This window comes from Staurois parvus, unplaced genomic scaffold (assembly GCF_062004578.1).
Source record: "Staurois parvus isolate SC_StPar_1 unplaced genomic scaffold, SC_StPar_1.0 ptg000298l, whole genome shotgun sequence".
Classification (NCBI taxonomy): Eukaryota; Metazoa; Chordata; class Amphibia; order Anura; family Ranidae; genus Staurois; species Staurois parvus.
In genome coordinates this window covers 6,468,530-6,482,919 of record NW_028318094.1, presented here as the reverse complement: position 1 = coordinate 6,482,919, position 14,390 = coordinate 6,468,530, and the positions used below count along the sequence as shown (strand labels likewise).

At 39.7% G+C, this 14,390-nt stretch overlaps 1 protein-coding gene across 2 annotated transcripts in view; it reads left to right on the top strand.

Moving 5' to 3' along the window:
- Positions 1–14,390, top strand: part of GEMIN5 (gem nuclear organelle associated protein 5) — a 103,460-nt gene that overhangs the window by 76,957 nt on the left and 12,113 nt on the right. For both annotated transcript variants that reach the window (XM_089682830.1, XM_089682828.1), the window contains exons 24-27: positions 1,317–1,527; positions 4,599–4,859; positions 6,248–6,410; positions 10,878–11,298. In XM_089682830.1, the coding sequence (XP_089538956.1) occupies positions 1,317–1,527; positions 4,599–4,859; positions 6,248–6,410; positions 10,878–11,298 (1,056 nt within the window). The remainder of the gene's footprint in view (positions 1–1,316; positions 1,528–4,598; positions 4,860–6,247; positions 6,411–10,877; positions 11,299–14,390) is intronic.

Here is a 14,390-nt window from a genome sequence, read left to right as displayed (position 1 = left end):
AAATAACCGCTTGAAAAAAAAATGTTCTTTAACAAGAAACATACATTTCACATTCGTATTTTATGCTACCAAAATTAGTGTGTGCTGTAAATTGCCTCCAGCATTGTTTCTGTTACTTCTGGCTGGAGGCTGCTGTTATGCTGAAGCCCAGAGCCTCTGAGCAGCTGTAAATATTTAGGTTTCAGCAGATCAGCCTCTACATTTTTGGCACTGTGCTGAATAATAGAGCAATTGAGCATGTACAGAGCAGGGTGAGACAGAGTATTACTGGATTTAAAACATTATAAGCACTTATTTTTAATGTTTTTCATAGCTGTACCTGAAGTGTTCTAGCAAGACTTAATTTTCTGGCTAAAGTTCCACTTTGAGAGTCCTAGTTAACATACCTTCCTTGGGAGAACTTTGACACAGAGCTGGACCCAGGAATATACTCAAAGTTAGACCCCTGAGTCAGCAATAAGTGAGCTGAACTTTCAAACCACACTTGTTCAGGATACCTCAAGGGAACTGTTCTGTAGTACAGCGGGGGAGCATTGGGCAGGGCTGATATCATTGCCTAGGATTTTCATCTCCACCAAGGGCAGAGTTGTCAGCTCATCCCAAGAATGTAGGAGCTCCCTGGATTTCTGGCAGATCAACAGGTATTTTTCTGTACTTGCAGTGTTATTACAGAAAAAAATCATGAGGAATGTGCATGTATTGTAGAGATGCACTATGTATATGTTTATTTATATTATTTTGCCCAGAAGTAGACTTCAACTCCAGTCTTTTTTTTTTTTCCTTCACGTCCCATTCTTGTGATGCTCATAGATGATTTTAAAGGAGCAGTTGTCACTGCTCCTTGCTGTCTGTGTCAAGAAGGAACAGATAGCAAAATTGTCAAACATTAAAACCCTTCCCCACTCCACTAAAAATTGGTTTTAGTTCTTTTTAATGTAGAAGAAATTTCTCTATCGCTTTTTGTCCTGATGAGGCTTAAGGAAAATCTCCCCTATAGGTACACAGACACCAACACTAACCCTTATCCCGTTCTGTCCAAAACTAAAAAAAAAAAAGTAAAAAAATTTGGGTTGGAGTTGAGCTCTTAATATTTTCCAAGTGATTACAAGACCTAGAAGGACAGCTATATGTTTAAAAATATGACTGTGCCATTTTAAATGTTTTTGGTTTTTATCATCTATTGAAACTTTTACAAGGAAACCTCTTTTAAATGTGCCAGTTTTTGAAAATGTAATTTGTGTATCGTTGCCCTTTAAAAAAGGGCTTGTTGTTTGACATTCTATATCTTTTTGTCTCTCGCTTTCCTTGTCTTGCAGTTACTTAGGGGCATCCTCTCCCTATGATGCAGCTAAAGTCCTGGCCAAGAAAGGAGACCTGCTGTCTCTGACCACTGCAGCTGAACTAGCATTACTTGCAGGAGAGAAGGACTTGGCCGCCTCCTTCGCCTTGCGCTGTGCACAGGAACATGTCACTGTGAAGAACTGGGTTGGGGCCCAGCAATGCCTACAGCCTCATTCCAGCCTGCTGGTTAGCAGAGATATATATTGTTTATTATGCCAGTCTTTCTAGTGCTAAAAATATACAATTTCCCAGCACTCGAGTAATCTAGCACAAAAGATTAACTTAATCTGCATCTAATATGTAAATTAAATGTCAAGGTGTTTGTCACATACATTGGCAAACATTAATGAAGTCATACTGTCGTGCCAAGGCACCTATGCAAAGTATGGTTCCCAATGCTAAACTCTCAACTCCCAAACCGGGGCATATATAGCAATGAATAAACTGAGAGCAGATTTACCTTCAAGTTAGCCCCACCTTCCTTTTAAAGCGAGCAACTCACTAGAAATATAGATTGGCTCAAGGCAGGTAAAAATGTCCAATGCTTCCAGCGTGTGTTTGACCAGAGTCAATAACGCCATCAGAAAAGTCTTTAACATCATCCCAGTGAAAGGAGTTCTGGATTAGATTAGGTTAAGGGGCTAGGTTAGTTTTCTTTTTTGTTTTTTAAAAATTTGTCATTTATGTCCATTTTGAAAAATGCAGCACAATTGCAGCGCTGCTTGGTGCACCCTACCCACCAAAACTCTGTGTACTCTGGTAAAATAAACAATCAAAAAGAAGAAAGAAGCAGCTAGCATCAACATTTTGACACTAATTTTAGTATACATATATATTCTTAATGTGCAGTGCTAAGTTAATTATACCATAAACATACCAAACTGAGCAAATTATCAAAAATAGATAAAACTGTGTAAAAAGACTCTGCTTTTGTGTCTCATACACAAAAATTTTATGTGACTATATAAATACAGTTATGGTGATCAATCAGCTCCCAACAAGTCATACACAAAACAAGTTGTGATAAATATTCATGTGAATAAAAGTCTACCACTGCATTCATCCAAGTGAGTATAATCTTGTGCAGTGCCAAATTCCACTTTCAAGGCTTATTACAAGATTCCGTGGAGACAGGAGATAGAGAGCACACCACCTTACCAGAGATCAATGGCACTCTAGTTATTGAGTAGCGATAAGCGCTTGTGGGATCAAATCCCCATATAGCCAAAAGCAGGAATAGCTCCACACTCCAATCAATATCAGCTCAGATCATAAAGAGAGAAGACCAAACCTTACAGTGTTGTAAATTAGTTATATCCTTTTTATTTAAAAATGGGTATCACACTTTCATTCACATTAATATTTATCACTTTCCATGTTTTGTGTATGACTTGCTTGGAGTTGATTGATCACCACAATTGTATTTATAGTCACACAGAAGAATGATCTGTGGGTCTCTTTTCACAATTTATCTATTTGTGCTTATTTGCTCACTTTGGTATTTATTTGTTTATGGTGTAATTATGTTTTGTTCTGCACATTTTAGGTATATATTATCCCCCTTTTTAAGTGAAACGTGGTTTACCTACTCAGATTTTACGCCTGATATGTGGACATGGTTTATAGTCATAAACATAAAGTTTGTGCCTATAGGTGACGTTGGGACAGTTACAACGATTCAGACAGACTAAAACTGTGTCTTTCCTGTGTGTGTGTATATATATATATATATATATATATATATATATATATATATATATATATATATATATATACACACACTGTTTCTGTCTGTCTGAATTGTTGCAACTGTCCCAATTTCTCCTGTAGTCACAAACTATGACATGTTTCACTTAAAAAGGGAGATCATTTGAAACAGTCTGTTATTTGAGATATTACAATGTTGCAACTCTTACATGCAATGCAAGTCTACATTGTAAAATTAACTCTTACTAATGTTATATGAATATATATCTCTATTTTCCTTTTATTTACTACTCAACTATTTTATTACTCCCACTCATCTTAAATCATTCTTTATAAATGTATCACTGACATAAATGTTTAAATTAACAGTTGCACTCAAAATACATCTCAACGCATGATGCATGATCTTGTCTGTTTTGCGCCATTATCCACTCTCTGCACCCGCTGTCACATTTTGAAAACAGCGTGGCCCACACAACATTCATCCACAAAAATCTGTGAGTGAAAAACTAAAAGTCCCGCCCGCCACTGCGGCAGACAGGCTTGTAGTTTTGGATGGGTTGTGAGTGTACCGATTAGCACACTCATAGTCCATTTACACTCCCTCTGAAATTGAACCCACAAACCACTACACATGGTGGGAACCAACTCTATTCATACATTGAGAAAGTATTTTTAAGAAAAAAACTAATTTTACTAGTAAATACTATCCCTTGAGTGTCAGACAGGTGACTAGATGCCATGAATCTGCTGCGGTTAGGAGGATAAATGTCTCCTCTTTTCCAGTGGTCACTATTGCAAAGTTGTATTTTTCTGTTCAGTTTACAAGGTGAGAAGCAACATCAGGAATTTAGTCTTTGAGAGACAAAGCATACACACACAGCCCTGAACAGAAAACTGCTGCTTAAGCCTAGTACATACTATCAGTTTATTTTTTTGTTCAACCCAGCAGGTTAAATGTAAAAAAAAGAGTTTGGGAAGAGACCCTGTACTAACAATCCGATGTTTGTTAGTACAGCGATCCCTCCGCTGAGCTAGTGTGTTCTGACAGGGGGACTGCCCTCCCACCAGAACACACTGGTCAGCACTGTCAGCCATTGACTGAGAGCGCTGATTGGATGCCGATCAGCAGGTCTTTTTCAGTCATGCCCCTTTGACCTAAGCTGAACGTTCATCATGCTTCTGTTGGACCGGCTGCCATACAAACGGGCCAAAGTCGGCCGGTGTCTATTGAACCAGCTGATACCTCCGAATATTCAGCCCGTGTATACGGGGCTTAAGGCTTTGTAATTTGTATGATTGTTTTAACTCTGGGGCAACATCTCAGTCCAGGGTGTAGATGCTGACCTTCGATAACTGCTAAACAAAGATGTGCCAGTCTTTTAGAGAGAAAGTATTGTTGAAGGGTGTAATGTGATATCTGTAAGAACTAATAAATACCTATCTCTGAGGCTGGGTTCACTTTAACAATTATTACCAAATCAGACCATTATATTGGAAGAGTTACTGTTCAGAATGGAAATATTTATAACACTTGACTTGTTTTGCAGGGGCAGAGGCTGTTACTCTGTACCAGCGAGCTTCTTTATAGTCATATTGCGGAGAAGACTGGGATAGACTGGAAGACGCAGGCTTCCCCATGTTTTCATGAATGGGCTGGCAGCGGCGGTGAGGACACTTTCATGAGTAAACTCACCGGAGTTTGGCAGAAGGAGTATGGAGTATGTACAGCAGATCAGTATACTGAGGCCTATCAGCAACTGTGTTCATCTGAGACCCCTCCAAGCACTGCTAATACCATCTCTAGACAGGTAATGGTGGCTTCTTTCAGCAGGCCATAATATGATGCTTATGTTTTGTCTTCTTTTTTTTATAAAGTAACATAAGATGTTATAGGTTAAATTCATATTGATTTTGCTTCTTTTTTTTTTCAAGCATAGCCACAACATTTAATGAACCTTTTTGTTACTTTATGTATTTTGACTATAGAAAAGAACTATGGTAAGTACTGTCTTTAAAGCCAAACTCCAGGCAAACCGCTAAATACCCATATGAAATACATACATGAGATTTGTTTTACTTCCCAAAGGATTTATATTTCACCCCATCAAGTCCTGTGATTTTGACAGCTCTGTAAAACACATCACAGCCCTATCTAGCAGGGGAGGTGACATGGTATGTAATCAAACCTCACAGGACACAGAGGTTTTTATATTCATGTCAACTTGGATTACGCTGCTACCTTCAGGTGAATGAACACTGCCCAAAAAAAGGCAGGAATCCCTGCCCAGGCATAACCTTTCTAAGCTCAGCAAAGCCTCAGTTTTAGGTAGTGTCCTTAGGTGAGTGCTGTGGCAGTGTTTTAGAAGTGGCAGATCAGTGGTGCGTATGTGCACAGTGAACTCATCGCTGGTGCCAGTGAGGGTATCTCAGCGCTTCTAACAGTCAGGCACATGTGATAGAATTTAAAAAAATCAGATGTTTATGTGATCACTACAACACTTCAGATTGCAGCTGGACAGGAAGAAGCTCTTCTCCCATGATGCCGTTGGATCTGCTCTTACTTTGCTCTCTGCTAGAATATTCTGTCAATTACTGTGATGTAGTTGAGTGGATGGACAAAAAAATAAAGAAAAAATACCTAGATCAAGGTTTGATCTAGTTCAGTGTCAGGGTTAGTGTTTGGATCAAGGTCAAAGTCAAAGGTCAGGAATTTAATTTTTTTTTTTTTTTAATTGGTATCAGTGACAGTGTATTTTAGGTGAAAAAAAAACAAAACTCGCACCATTGTTTCTGGGCTGTGGTACAGGTACAAACAACACACATATATGGTATCGCTGCAATCATCAAGAGCTGGAAAATTTATTTTGGGTTGTTCTTTGGTACTAGGTTATGGTATTTACAAGAAACACACAGCTAAGTTAAAAAAACATGTTTTCTTTACTATTTTGGGCCAGTTTTCCTTTGATAAAAAAAAAAATTAGGGCATATCCATTACCATTTACCACGTCAAAGTTGTAAAATTTTACTTATGCTTTAAGATTTGTTTTACCCTTAGGCGTGAAGGGGTTAAAATGCACAGTGATAAGAGTGTTGCAAGTTAATCAATGCATGTAATATTAAGTGGCAAAAGGTATTAAAGATGTACAATAAAGCTGCCATTTTCGTTGCTCATCTCTGCTTGTTTTCACCCATTCAGCTGCTGCTACACATCTCCCAGGAGGTGGCACTGTCAGCTCTCAGTTACCTCCTGAGGAACTGGGATGAGGCTGCACCTGCCTTACTTCGCAGCCTCTACAGATGTCAGCAAGCTGGGCATTTCACTCTAATGCAAGATATTGCTCGACTTTTGCTTCCAGATGGTAAGGACCTGCAAATAGGATGTCCACAATGAAGTGTAAAATCTTGTTCTTGATGCAAACTCTTTGAATGTTTTCAATTATTCCTAAGGGAACCCTTAAATTCCATCCACAACTGAAAACATGGGTGTCTAATACGACAATGAAGGGTTTTGGAGATATGGGTTTTTACATGTACATAATACAGGTGGCCTCCCACTTCTGCTCTTTGAGAGAAGAAGTGAGAAGAATGCTCCGATAACTGCTTCACCCACTCTCTTTTAGCCATTAATATATTTCCTTTAACCACTTCCCGTCTGGCCCGTGTATATAAACGGCCGGACGGGAGCAGTGCAGGGGCAGGTGGCCGTTTATAAACATCCTGCTTGTGCACGCTCCCTGGGAGCGCACAGCACCGCAATCCAGTGCCCGCTGTGTCCTCTGGACACAGTGGAAAACCGATCGTTATACGGGACCTCTGTGTGAGGTCCCGATCATGTGATCACTGATTGGCAAATCAGTGATCACATGAAGAGTAGTAAGCAAGATGTCACTTCTGACATCATTGCTTACTACGTGTGAAATCTGTGAATGATCACAGAGGTCACATGGTACAAGGCTATTCACAACAGCCTTGTACCATGTGACAAGCTGTGGCCAATCACAGCTCTCACAGTATTTCTCAATGGCTGCAAGAATGCAGCCAGAGAGAAGGAGAAATAATTGCTTTTACAGCCTTTATGGGTGTAAAAGCAATCAGTGTAAAAAGAAAAAAAAAAATCTTCATCACCCCCCACAAGTAGTACTGCTAGGGTGACCGTATGTAAAAAAAAAAAACATAAATAATAATATAAAAAAATAAAAATGTAAAAAAGTTTTTGAAAAATTATAATTTTTGGTTATAAACTAATTTGGGTTATTTTTTTTTTACTAAAAAGATAACTGAATAAATTTTGGCCAAGATTTATGAAGAAAGATTATTTATATGCAAACTTTTTTAAGAAAAACACTTTTTTTCAAAATTTGTGGACTTTTTCATTTATTTAGCAAAAAAAAAAAAAAAATCCCAGTGGTGAAGAAATACCACCAAAATAAAGTTTTATCTGTCTCAAAAAAATGCTAAAAAATTCATATGGGTACAGTGTTGCATGACCATGCAATTGTCATTCAAAGTGTGATAGCGCTGAAAATTGGCCTGGACAGGAAGGGGGTAAAAGTGTCCGGACTTGAAGTGGGTAATAGAACAGCTGTATCTTTACTATAAGCTGCCAATACTCACCCTCCCTGTACCTCCTGAGATTAAATACACGAAAAAACCCCATTCTAGCTGCATACTTAACTTTTTATGGAAAACTGTGCCACTCTTCTTGTCTCTATCCTCTCCAGGCCAAAATCTTCACTGTCCTCACTGTATAGGGGCCACCTGCAAAGCGTCCTCAGACTCAGAGTACAGCCCTATTAAAGTTTTTGGGGGTTTACAGTGTAGGTGCAGCCAGTAGTGATGAAGACTAGAGCAGGCTGCGGCTGTCCAATGGAGATAAGCAGCTTAGGTAGGGGTTTCATGCAGATTAGTTCAGGAGCGCTAGAGTGGGTGGGTATTGTAGTCTTTGTTAAAGGTATAGCTGTACTGTAAAGGCCAGCACCACACAAAAATAATTATTGTAGTTTTAAGAGGACACTAGAGGATTGAATTACAAGCCAGCGTCTTTTATTATATCTCAGAGATTCCTATGGGTACAGATCCTGGTGGTAGTTTACTACTCCTCCAACAGAGCTATAATAAAGGTGTAATTTTCACACAGCAGGATTCCAGTGTTGGTTGTTTATTTTATCCACTGAGGAAGTGACATCATCATTTGGCTTTATAAAGCCTCGCTGTTGTGCAGAACTGGGAAATCGTGTTCTCTTGCAATTTGAGTGCCCAAGAAGTTTAAGTCCAACTCAGTTATAACTTGCCAGCAACAGCATAAAGCTGCCAATATCGGACTATGATTGTCTGTAATATGAGTGCCTCCACTCCAAATCTTGGCCTGTTCAGCTTCTAAAATAAAAATTGAAACTCAAGTAATTTGTTTTTCTAATTTTTTTGTTACTATGGGCAACTGTTGGGTACTCTGTCAGGTTTCTGTTGCAGGTTCTACCCCCAATAGTAATTCACCCTTGTTTCCTGTCTTGGTGAGGACTAATCTAAAATTATCATCATTAACCACTTGCCGTCCGCCTGCTGTTTATAATCGGCCGGATGGTGGCACTCCAGGGGCGGGTTGCCGTTCATAAACGGCACCCGCATTTTCTAGCTGTACGCGCTCCCTGGGAGCGCGCAGCACCGCGATCCGGTGCCCGCTGTGTCCTCTGGACACAATGGAACACCGATCGTCGGATGGGACCTCTGTGCGAGGTTCCGATCATGTGATCACTCGTTGGCCAATCAGTGATCACATGCAGAGTAGTAAGCAAGATTTCACTTGTGACATCATTGCTTACTACGTGTGAAATCTGTGAATGATCACAGAGGTCACATGGTATAAGGCTATTCACAACAGCCTTGTACCATGTGACAAGCTGTGACCAATCACAGCTCACACAGTAGTTCTCAATGGCTGCAAGAATGCAGCTAGAGAGAAGGAGAAATGATTGCTTTTACAGCCTTTATGGGTGTAAAAGCAATCAGTGTACAAAAAAAAAAAATCTTCATCACCCCTCACAAGTAGTACAGTGTCACCATGGTCCTCTAGTGCTGCTGGAGTTATTATGAGTGGCTCCACCTGTCCCAGCCACTTGTGTGGAGGATGGACGGATGAATGAAAGGTCTGCCTCCTCTATTCATAGAGTGGGAAATGATAGTACAGCTTTTAGAATTGGAGCAGATGAGCAGAAAGGATAGGCATAGTTTTGACAGTGTCTGTGACAGTCACTTATATTAAACTAGACAGAACCCAAAGATCACAGCTGTGGGGGTATCTAGGGGGCAGAGCTGAAGATTTCAAGCAACAAGGCAGCCACCTGCACGTGACACTCATATATCATGCAAGTGTTTTCCCAGGTCTGGATTTAAAAAATTAACATTTAAATCCCTAAATTTCACCTAAAGGGCTCGTGCACACCAGAATACAGGGTGGGAAACACACATTCCATGCACATTTCCTGCACATCATTCAAAAAAGCAGATGTTCGATCTGCTGCAGGTGTCAGTATATTCTTAATCACACCCCAAACGCAGATCACAAATGCAGTACATTGGCCTGCACTGGATCACATGGTACAGCAGTACCGGTGATCTAGTGCAGTGCATTTTTTAAATGTAGTGCATGCACTGTTTTTTGTGTCCAGTGTGATTACAGCCCATTCAAATAAATGGGCTGACAATTGTACCACAGTTAGGAATGCATTCCTATGAGACTCAGGTTTGAACTGGCCCCTAAGGAATAGGAACAGTATAATTTTGTAGTCTGGGCTAGAATTGTCTTCAGAGGGATGGGGTTAAAACTATGGACACCAGAAGCACAATACATTATGGAAGGGTATAGGTTTTCCCAGCATTGCTACATGATTATATTAAAATGTGAATACTAATAAATTGCTTCCTGTGCGTTGGAGGTTTTCGGTGAATTTACAAAGTGCAACTAAGCCAATCACTACATAGTAAATGCTGGTGTTCGTAAAGGCTTTTTTTACCTTCATGCATTTTATGCACAAAGGTAGAAAACCATCTGTGTGCAGCAGCCCGCCCCCCAAATACTTACCTGAGCCCCATCTCGTTCCAGAGATGTGCACGAGAGTCTTGTATCTCCAAGGACTCTCAATCTCCATTGTCTCCTGCCGCTGTCGATCACAGCTAAGTGAGCCAGTGAGGAAAGGGGGTGGGGCTGAGCCACAATTCTACGTGTGAATGGACATACAGAGCAGTGGCTTGGGAGTGAGCCTGTTTGGGTGCCCACATAGCAAGCTGCTTGTTCAGGGGGCACCAGGCAGAAGAGAGGGGCCCGGAGCGCTGGCAGGGGACCCGAGCAGATGAGAACCTGGGCTGCTCTGTGCAAAACCACTGGTAAATATGACATGATTGACATAAGGAGGACTTTAGTATGAATTCATGACATAAGGAGGACTTAAAGTGATATTAAAGAAACTTTAAAAAAATACCAAATGTCATACTTACCTGCTCTTTGCAGTGGTTTTGCACATAGCAGGTAAGTATGACATGTTTGGGTTTTTTTTTTTTCTTTTAATTGCCTTTAATATCACTTAAAGTCCTCCTTTATGTCATCGGAGAAAAAGCTAACAATGGGAGTTTGGCACAGAGCAGGAAGTGGTGGACATATACAGAAGCTCAGTAGATTATGACTCTTCCATTCAGTTGCCTTTATGATCCAAGTTTTCTTTGTAGGGCCTCAACGGTGCTAATTTTAGATTTTTATGTGGTGTTCTTTCTTAGACTTTCTGAATGCCAGTACTAACACTAGGAATAATATTATTTTTTATTTTATTATTCAGGCTGTGAGGAGCTGAGGAGTAACCTCAATCCAGACAATAAACACAGTTCTGCTGCTTTTGAAAGTCTCCAGGCGTACTTGGCTTATATGAAGCTGTATGAGCTATGGTGGAGTTGGAACATGGGCCGCAAATCGCAGGAGATCAAGATGGAGACCTCTGCTGGAATAGAGGACGATGTCTCAGGAGCAGTAGAGGACGTTCCAGAAAAAATGTCTGATTTTGGGGTGCTATTTTCAGAACTGCACGTTGGCTTCCAGAATGCACAACGGGAGATTGCAGACGTTCAAAGGGCTCTGCGAGAGATGATACAGCAGCATCAGAGGAGCCGGCAAATCCAAGATAACTCACTGGAGTTAGAACAAGACCCCGATACGGCCTCAATCCCATCTCCAGAAGAATGTCCTGACAGCAGAAGCCAAATGTTAGTAGAAGCCTTTTTAAATATTGACAAGAAGTCTTGTAGCTTTTGTGAAGGTTCTCATTTACCCAGATTATTGTATATATACTAATAGATGGTCACATTCAACTGGACTTGTTCTGTAAAATTGTAGACCCTTCATAGCATATCCAAGCCACTTCTTCTGTTTTAATCAGTTTCAGGAAAATACCCCTGCTTTTATATTCACACTGGTAGCATAACCACCTTGAACCAATCACTAAGGAAAGTTAGATGTTCTTGTTAAAGAACAGGATGGGATGTGTGACGATTGAGGAACCACCCTGTTGTAGTTACATAATCCTGACCTTGCTGTCAGCAAGGCTTCATAGGTTTTAACCATTCTATTTACCTGGCTGAAGTTGTGGATTGTTGTCAAAATGAAGCAACATCTCCAAAATCTATTGACTCAACAGATGAGTTCACATTCTACAGATCAGGGCTCAGCAGTTTTCCTACATCCTAAGGGAAAATGGCATTCTTTCAAGGACAGAGATGTGTACATTTTGGATAGAAAGGACAGCTTGTTTAGCAGAAGGCATGAAAGAGTCCAGCTACATTACACTGGAACAATCTTTGAACAAAAATGTGGCCCTTCACACATAATGCCGTTTTAGCATCTCCACCCCAGTTTTTGATAACAGTTCGCACCTTCAGCCATGTAAATGGAAGGATTAACAACTATGAAGACTTTCTGACAGAGTGAGATTGTAGCTAGAACACAGTGGTTCCACATTTTTCACACATCCCTTCCTGTCCTTTAGACAATATCATTTGCCTTTCCATGGTGATTGGATCAAGATGTCAGCGCTATCTGTGTAGATACAAATTTCGAGGTATTTTCCTGACACTCGTTAGAACTGACGAGGGTATGGATGAGCTATAAAATGTCTCCTAAGTACGAAAAAAAAAGTCCAGTTCAGTGTGACAATCTACTGCTAGAGACAGTGGTAAAAATGGGCTTACAAGAAATCAACATACGATCTCTGTTGCTTCCCTAGTTGTAAAGTGCATAAATAATTACATTTCAGAGCTTGGCAAAGCTCTATGCCAATAGATGTGTAATAGTAAAACTTCAGGGCAACAAAATCACCGACATCCTGTGTATACTAGTGCTGATGACACTTACATGCGTTTCCACACACAAATAGGTATATCATATATTAGTGCCGCGCATATAACCCTATATCCTTATATACAATTTCCTACCTACATCAAAACATCCAAAACGTGATGCTTAAACGCTTGTGAATACGATTACAACTTATAGTCCTTATGTGATTTTTTTCCGTACATATATGATTTTTTTTCAAACAGGTGCTCTGTATTCCTTATATCCATATGTATTCTTAAAGGTATCCTCCAATAGAGACATGCATATATACTCTCACCTCCTTATATGACCCAAATTGCATAGGTCAAATATCGCCTTTCCCTTTTAACCCGGGTAGGTACACTGTATTGTTGGCTCCACTCTCCTCCTCACTCTGCTGCAGACAGTCGTGTCTCCTCCTTATCCCACATATCCTCCGCATATGTAAACAGAAACGCTTGCCATAGTGTAGTACTTAAATATTGTGTGATTTATTTAAAAAAACGAAGTGCACTCACAATTAAAAGTATCCTGCTGGGAAACCACAGTTAAAAAAAAAAAAAACCTTAAATTACAATGTAATTCCAATGTGTTCAGGAATTTCCAAGATGGCGGCTTGTAAACTTCCGGTTTAGCAGCTTGACGACATCGGCCCACCCTATGCGTTATTCCGAACTCCTGAGGAAGTGCCGTGACGTAACACGTAGGGTTAAGAAAAAGTACACACACACCCTGGCGAAAAGTATGGAGTTACCACTCTTGGAATATGTTCTTTCAATTACTTGTGTAGAAAAAAAAAACTAATCACATACATGCCTCAAAACTATTTTCATTTCGCATTCCAACCTTCTGGCTTTAAGAAACACTTAAAAAAAAAAAAATAAAAAAAAAAAAAAAAAAAACTGCATTCAGTTTTCATGGCTGTTGCCCTATGGCAAGATGCATTATCACCCTGAAAAATGATGTCATCATCACCAAACATCATTTTAATTGATGGAATAAGAAAAGTGTCCAAAATCTCAATATAAACTTGTGCATTTATTGAAGATGTGATGATTGTCATCTCCCCCGTACCTTTACCAGACATGCAACCCCATATCATCAATGATTGTGGAAATGTTCATGTTTTCTTCAGGCAGTCGTCTTTATTCATTTTATCGGAACAGCACCAAACAAATTCCAGCATCATCACCCTGCCCAATGCAGATTTGTTATTCATCACTGAATATCACTTTCATCCAGTCATCCACAGTCCATGATTGCTTTTCTTTAGCCCACTGTAACCTTGTTTTTTTCTGTTAATGATAGTTTTGTTTGGCTTTTCTGTATGTAAATCCCATTTCCTTTAGGCAATGTCTTACAGTTCGGTCACAGACATTGGTTTCAGTTTCTGCCCATTTGTTCCTCATTTGTTTTGTTGTGCATTTTCTGTTTTCAAGGCATTTTGCTTTAAGTTTTCTATCTTGACGCTTTGATGTCTTCCTCGATCTACCAGTATGCTTCCCTTTTACAACCTTCCCATTTGATTTGTACTTGGTCCAGATTTTAGACACAGCTGACTGGGAACAACCAACATCTTTTGCAACTTTTCGTGATGATTTACTTTCTTGAAGAAGTTTTATAATCCTGTCCTTTGTTTCAACTGATCTCTCGTGTTGGAGCCATTTATGTCAATCAGCTTGGTGCAACAGCTCACCGAGGTGTGCAAGAACTCTTTTTTTAACTGCAGACTAATTAGCAGATGTAATCTGATGCAGATTTGCAGAACTGCAAAGTACATTGTGATTCCATAATATTTTCCTCACAATTGAGTGATTCCTTATTTTTTTTCTTCTACTTGATCTGCAAAAACAGGTGCAATTGACTACAGTTTTCTTTCTTTTTTTATTTTTTTTTTTTAACTCTTTCTCAAAGCCAAAAGGTTGGAATGTCAAATGAAAAAAGTTTGGAGGCATTTCTGTGACTGTTTTTTCCTCTACACAAT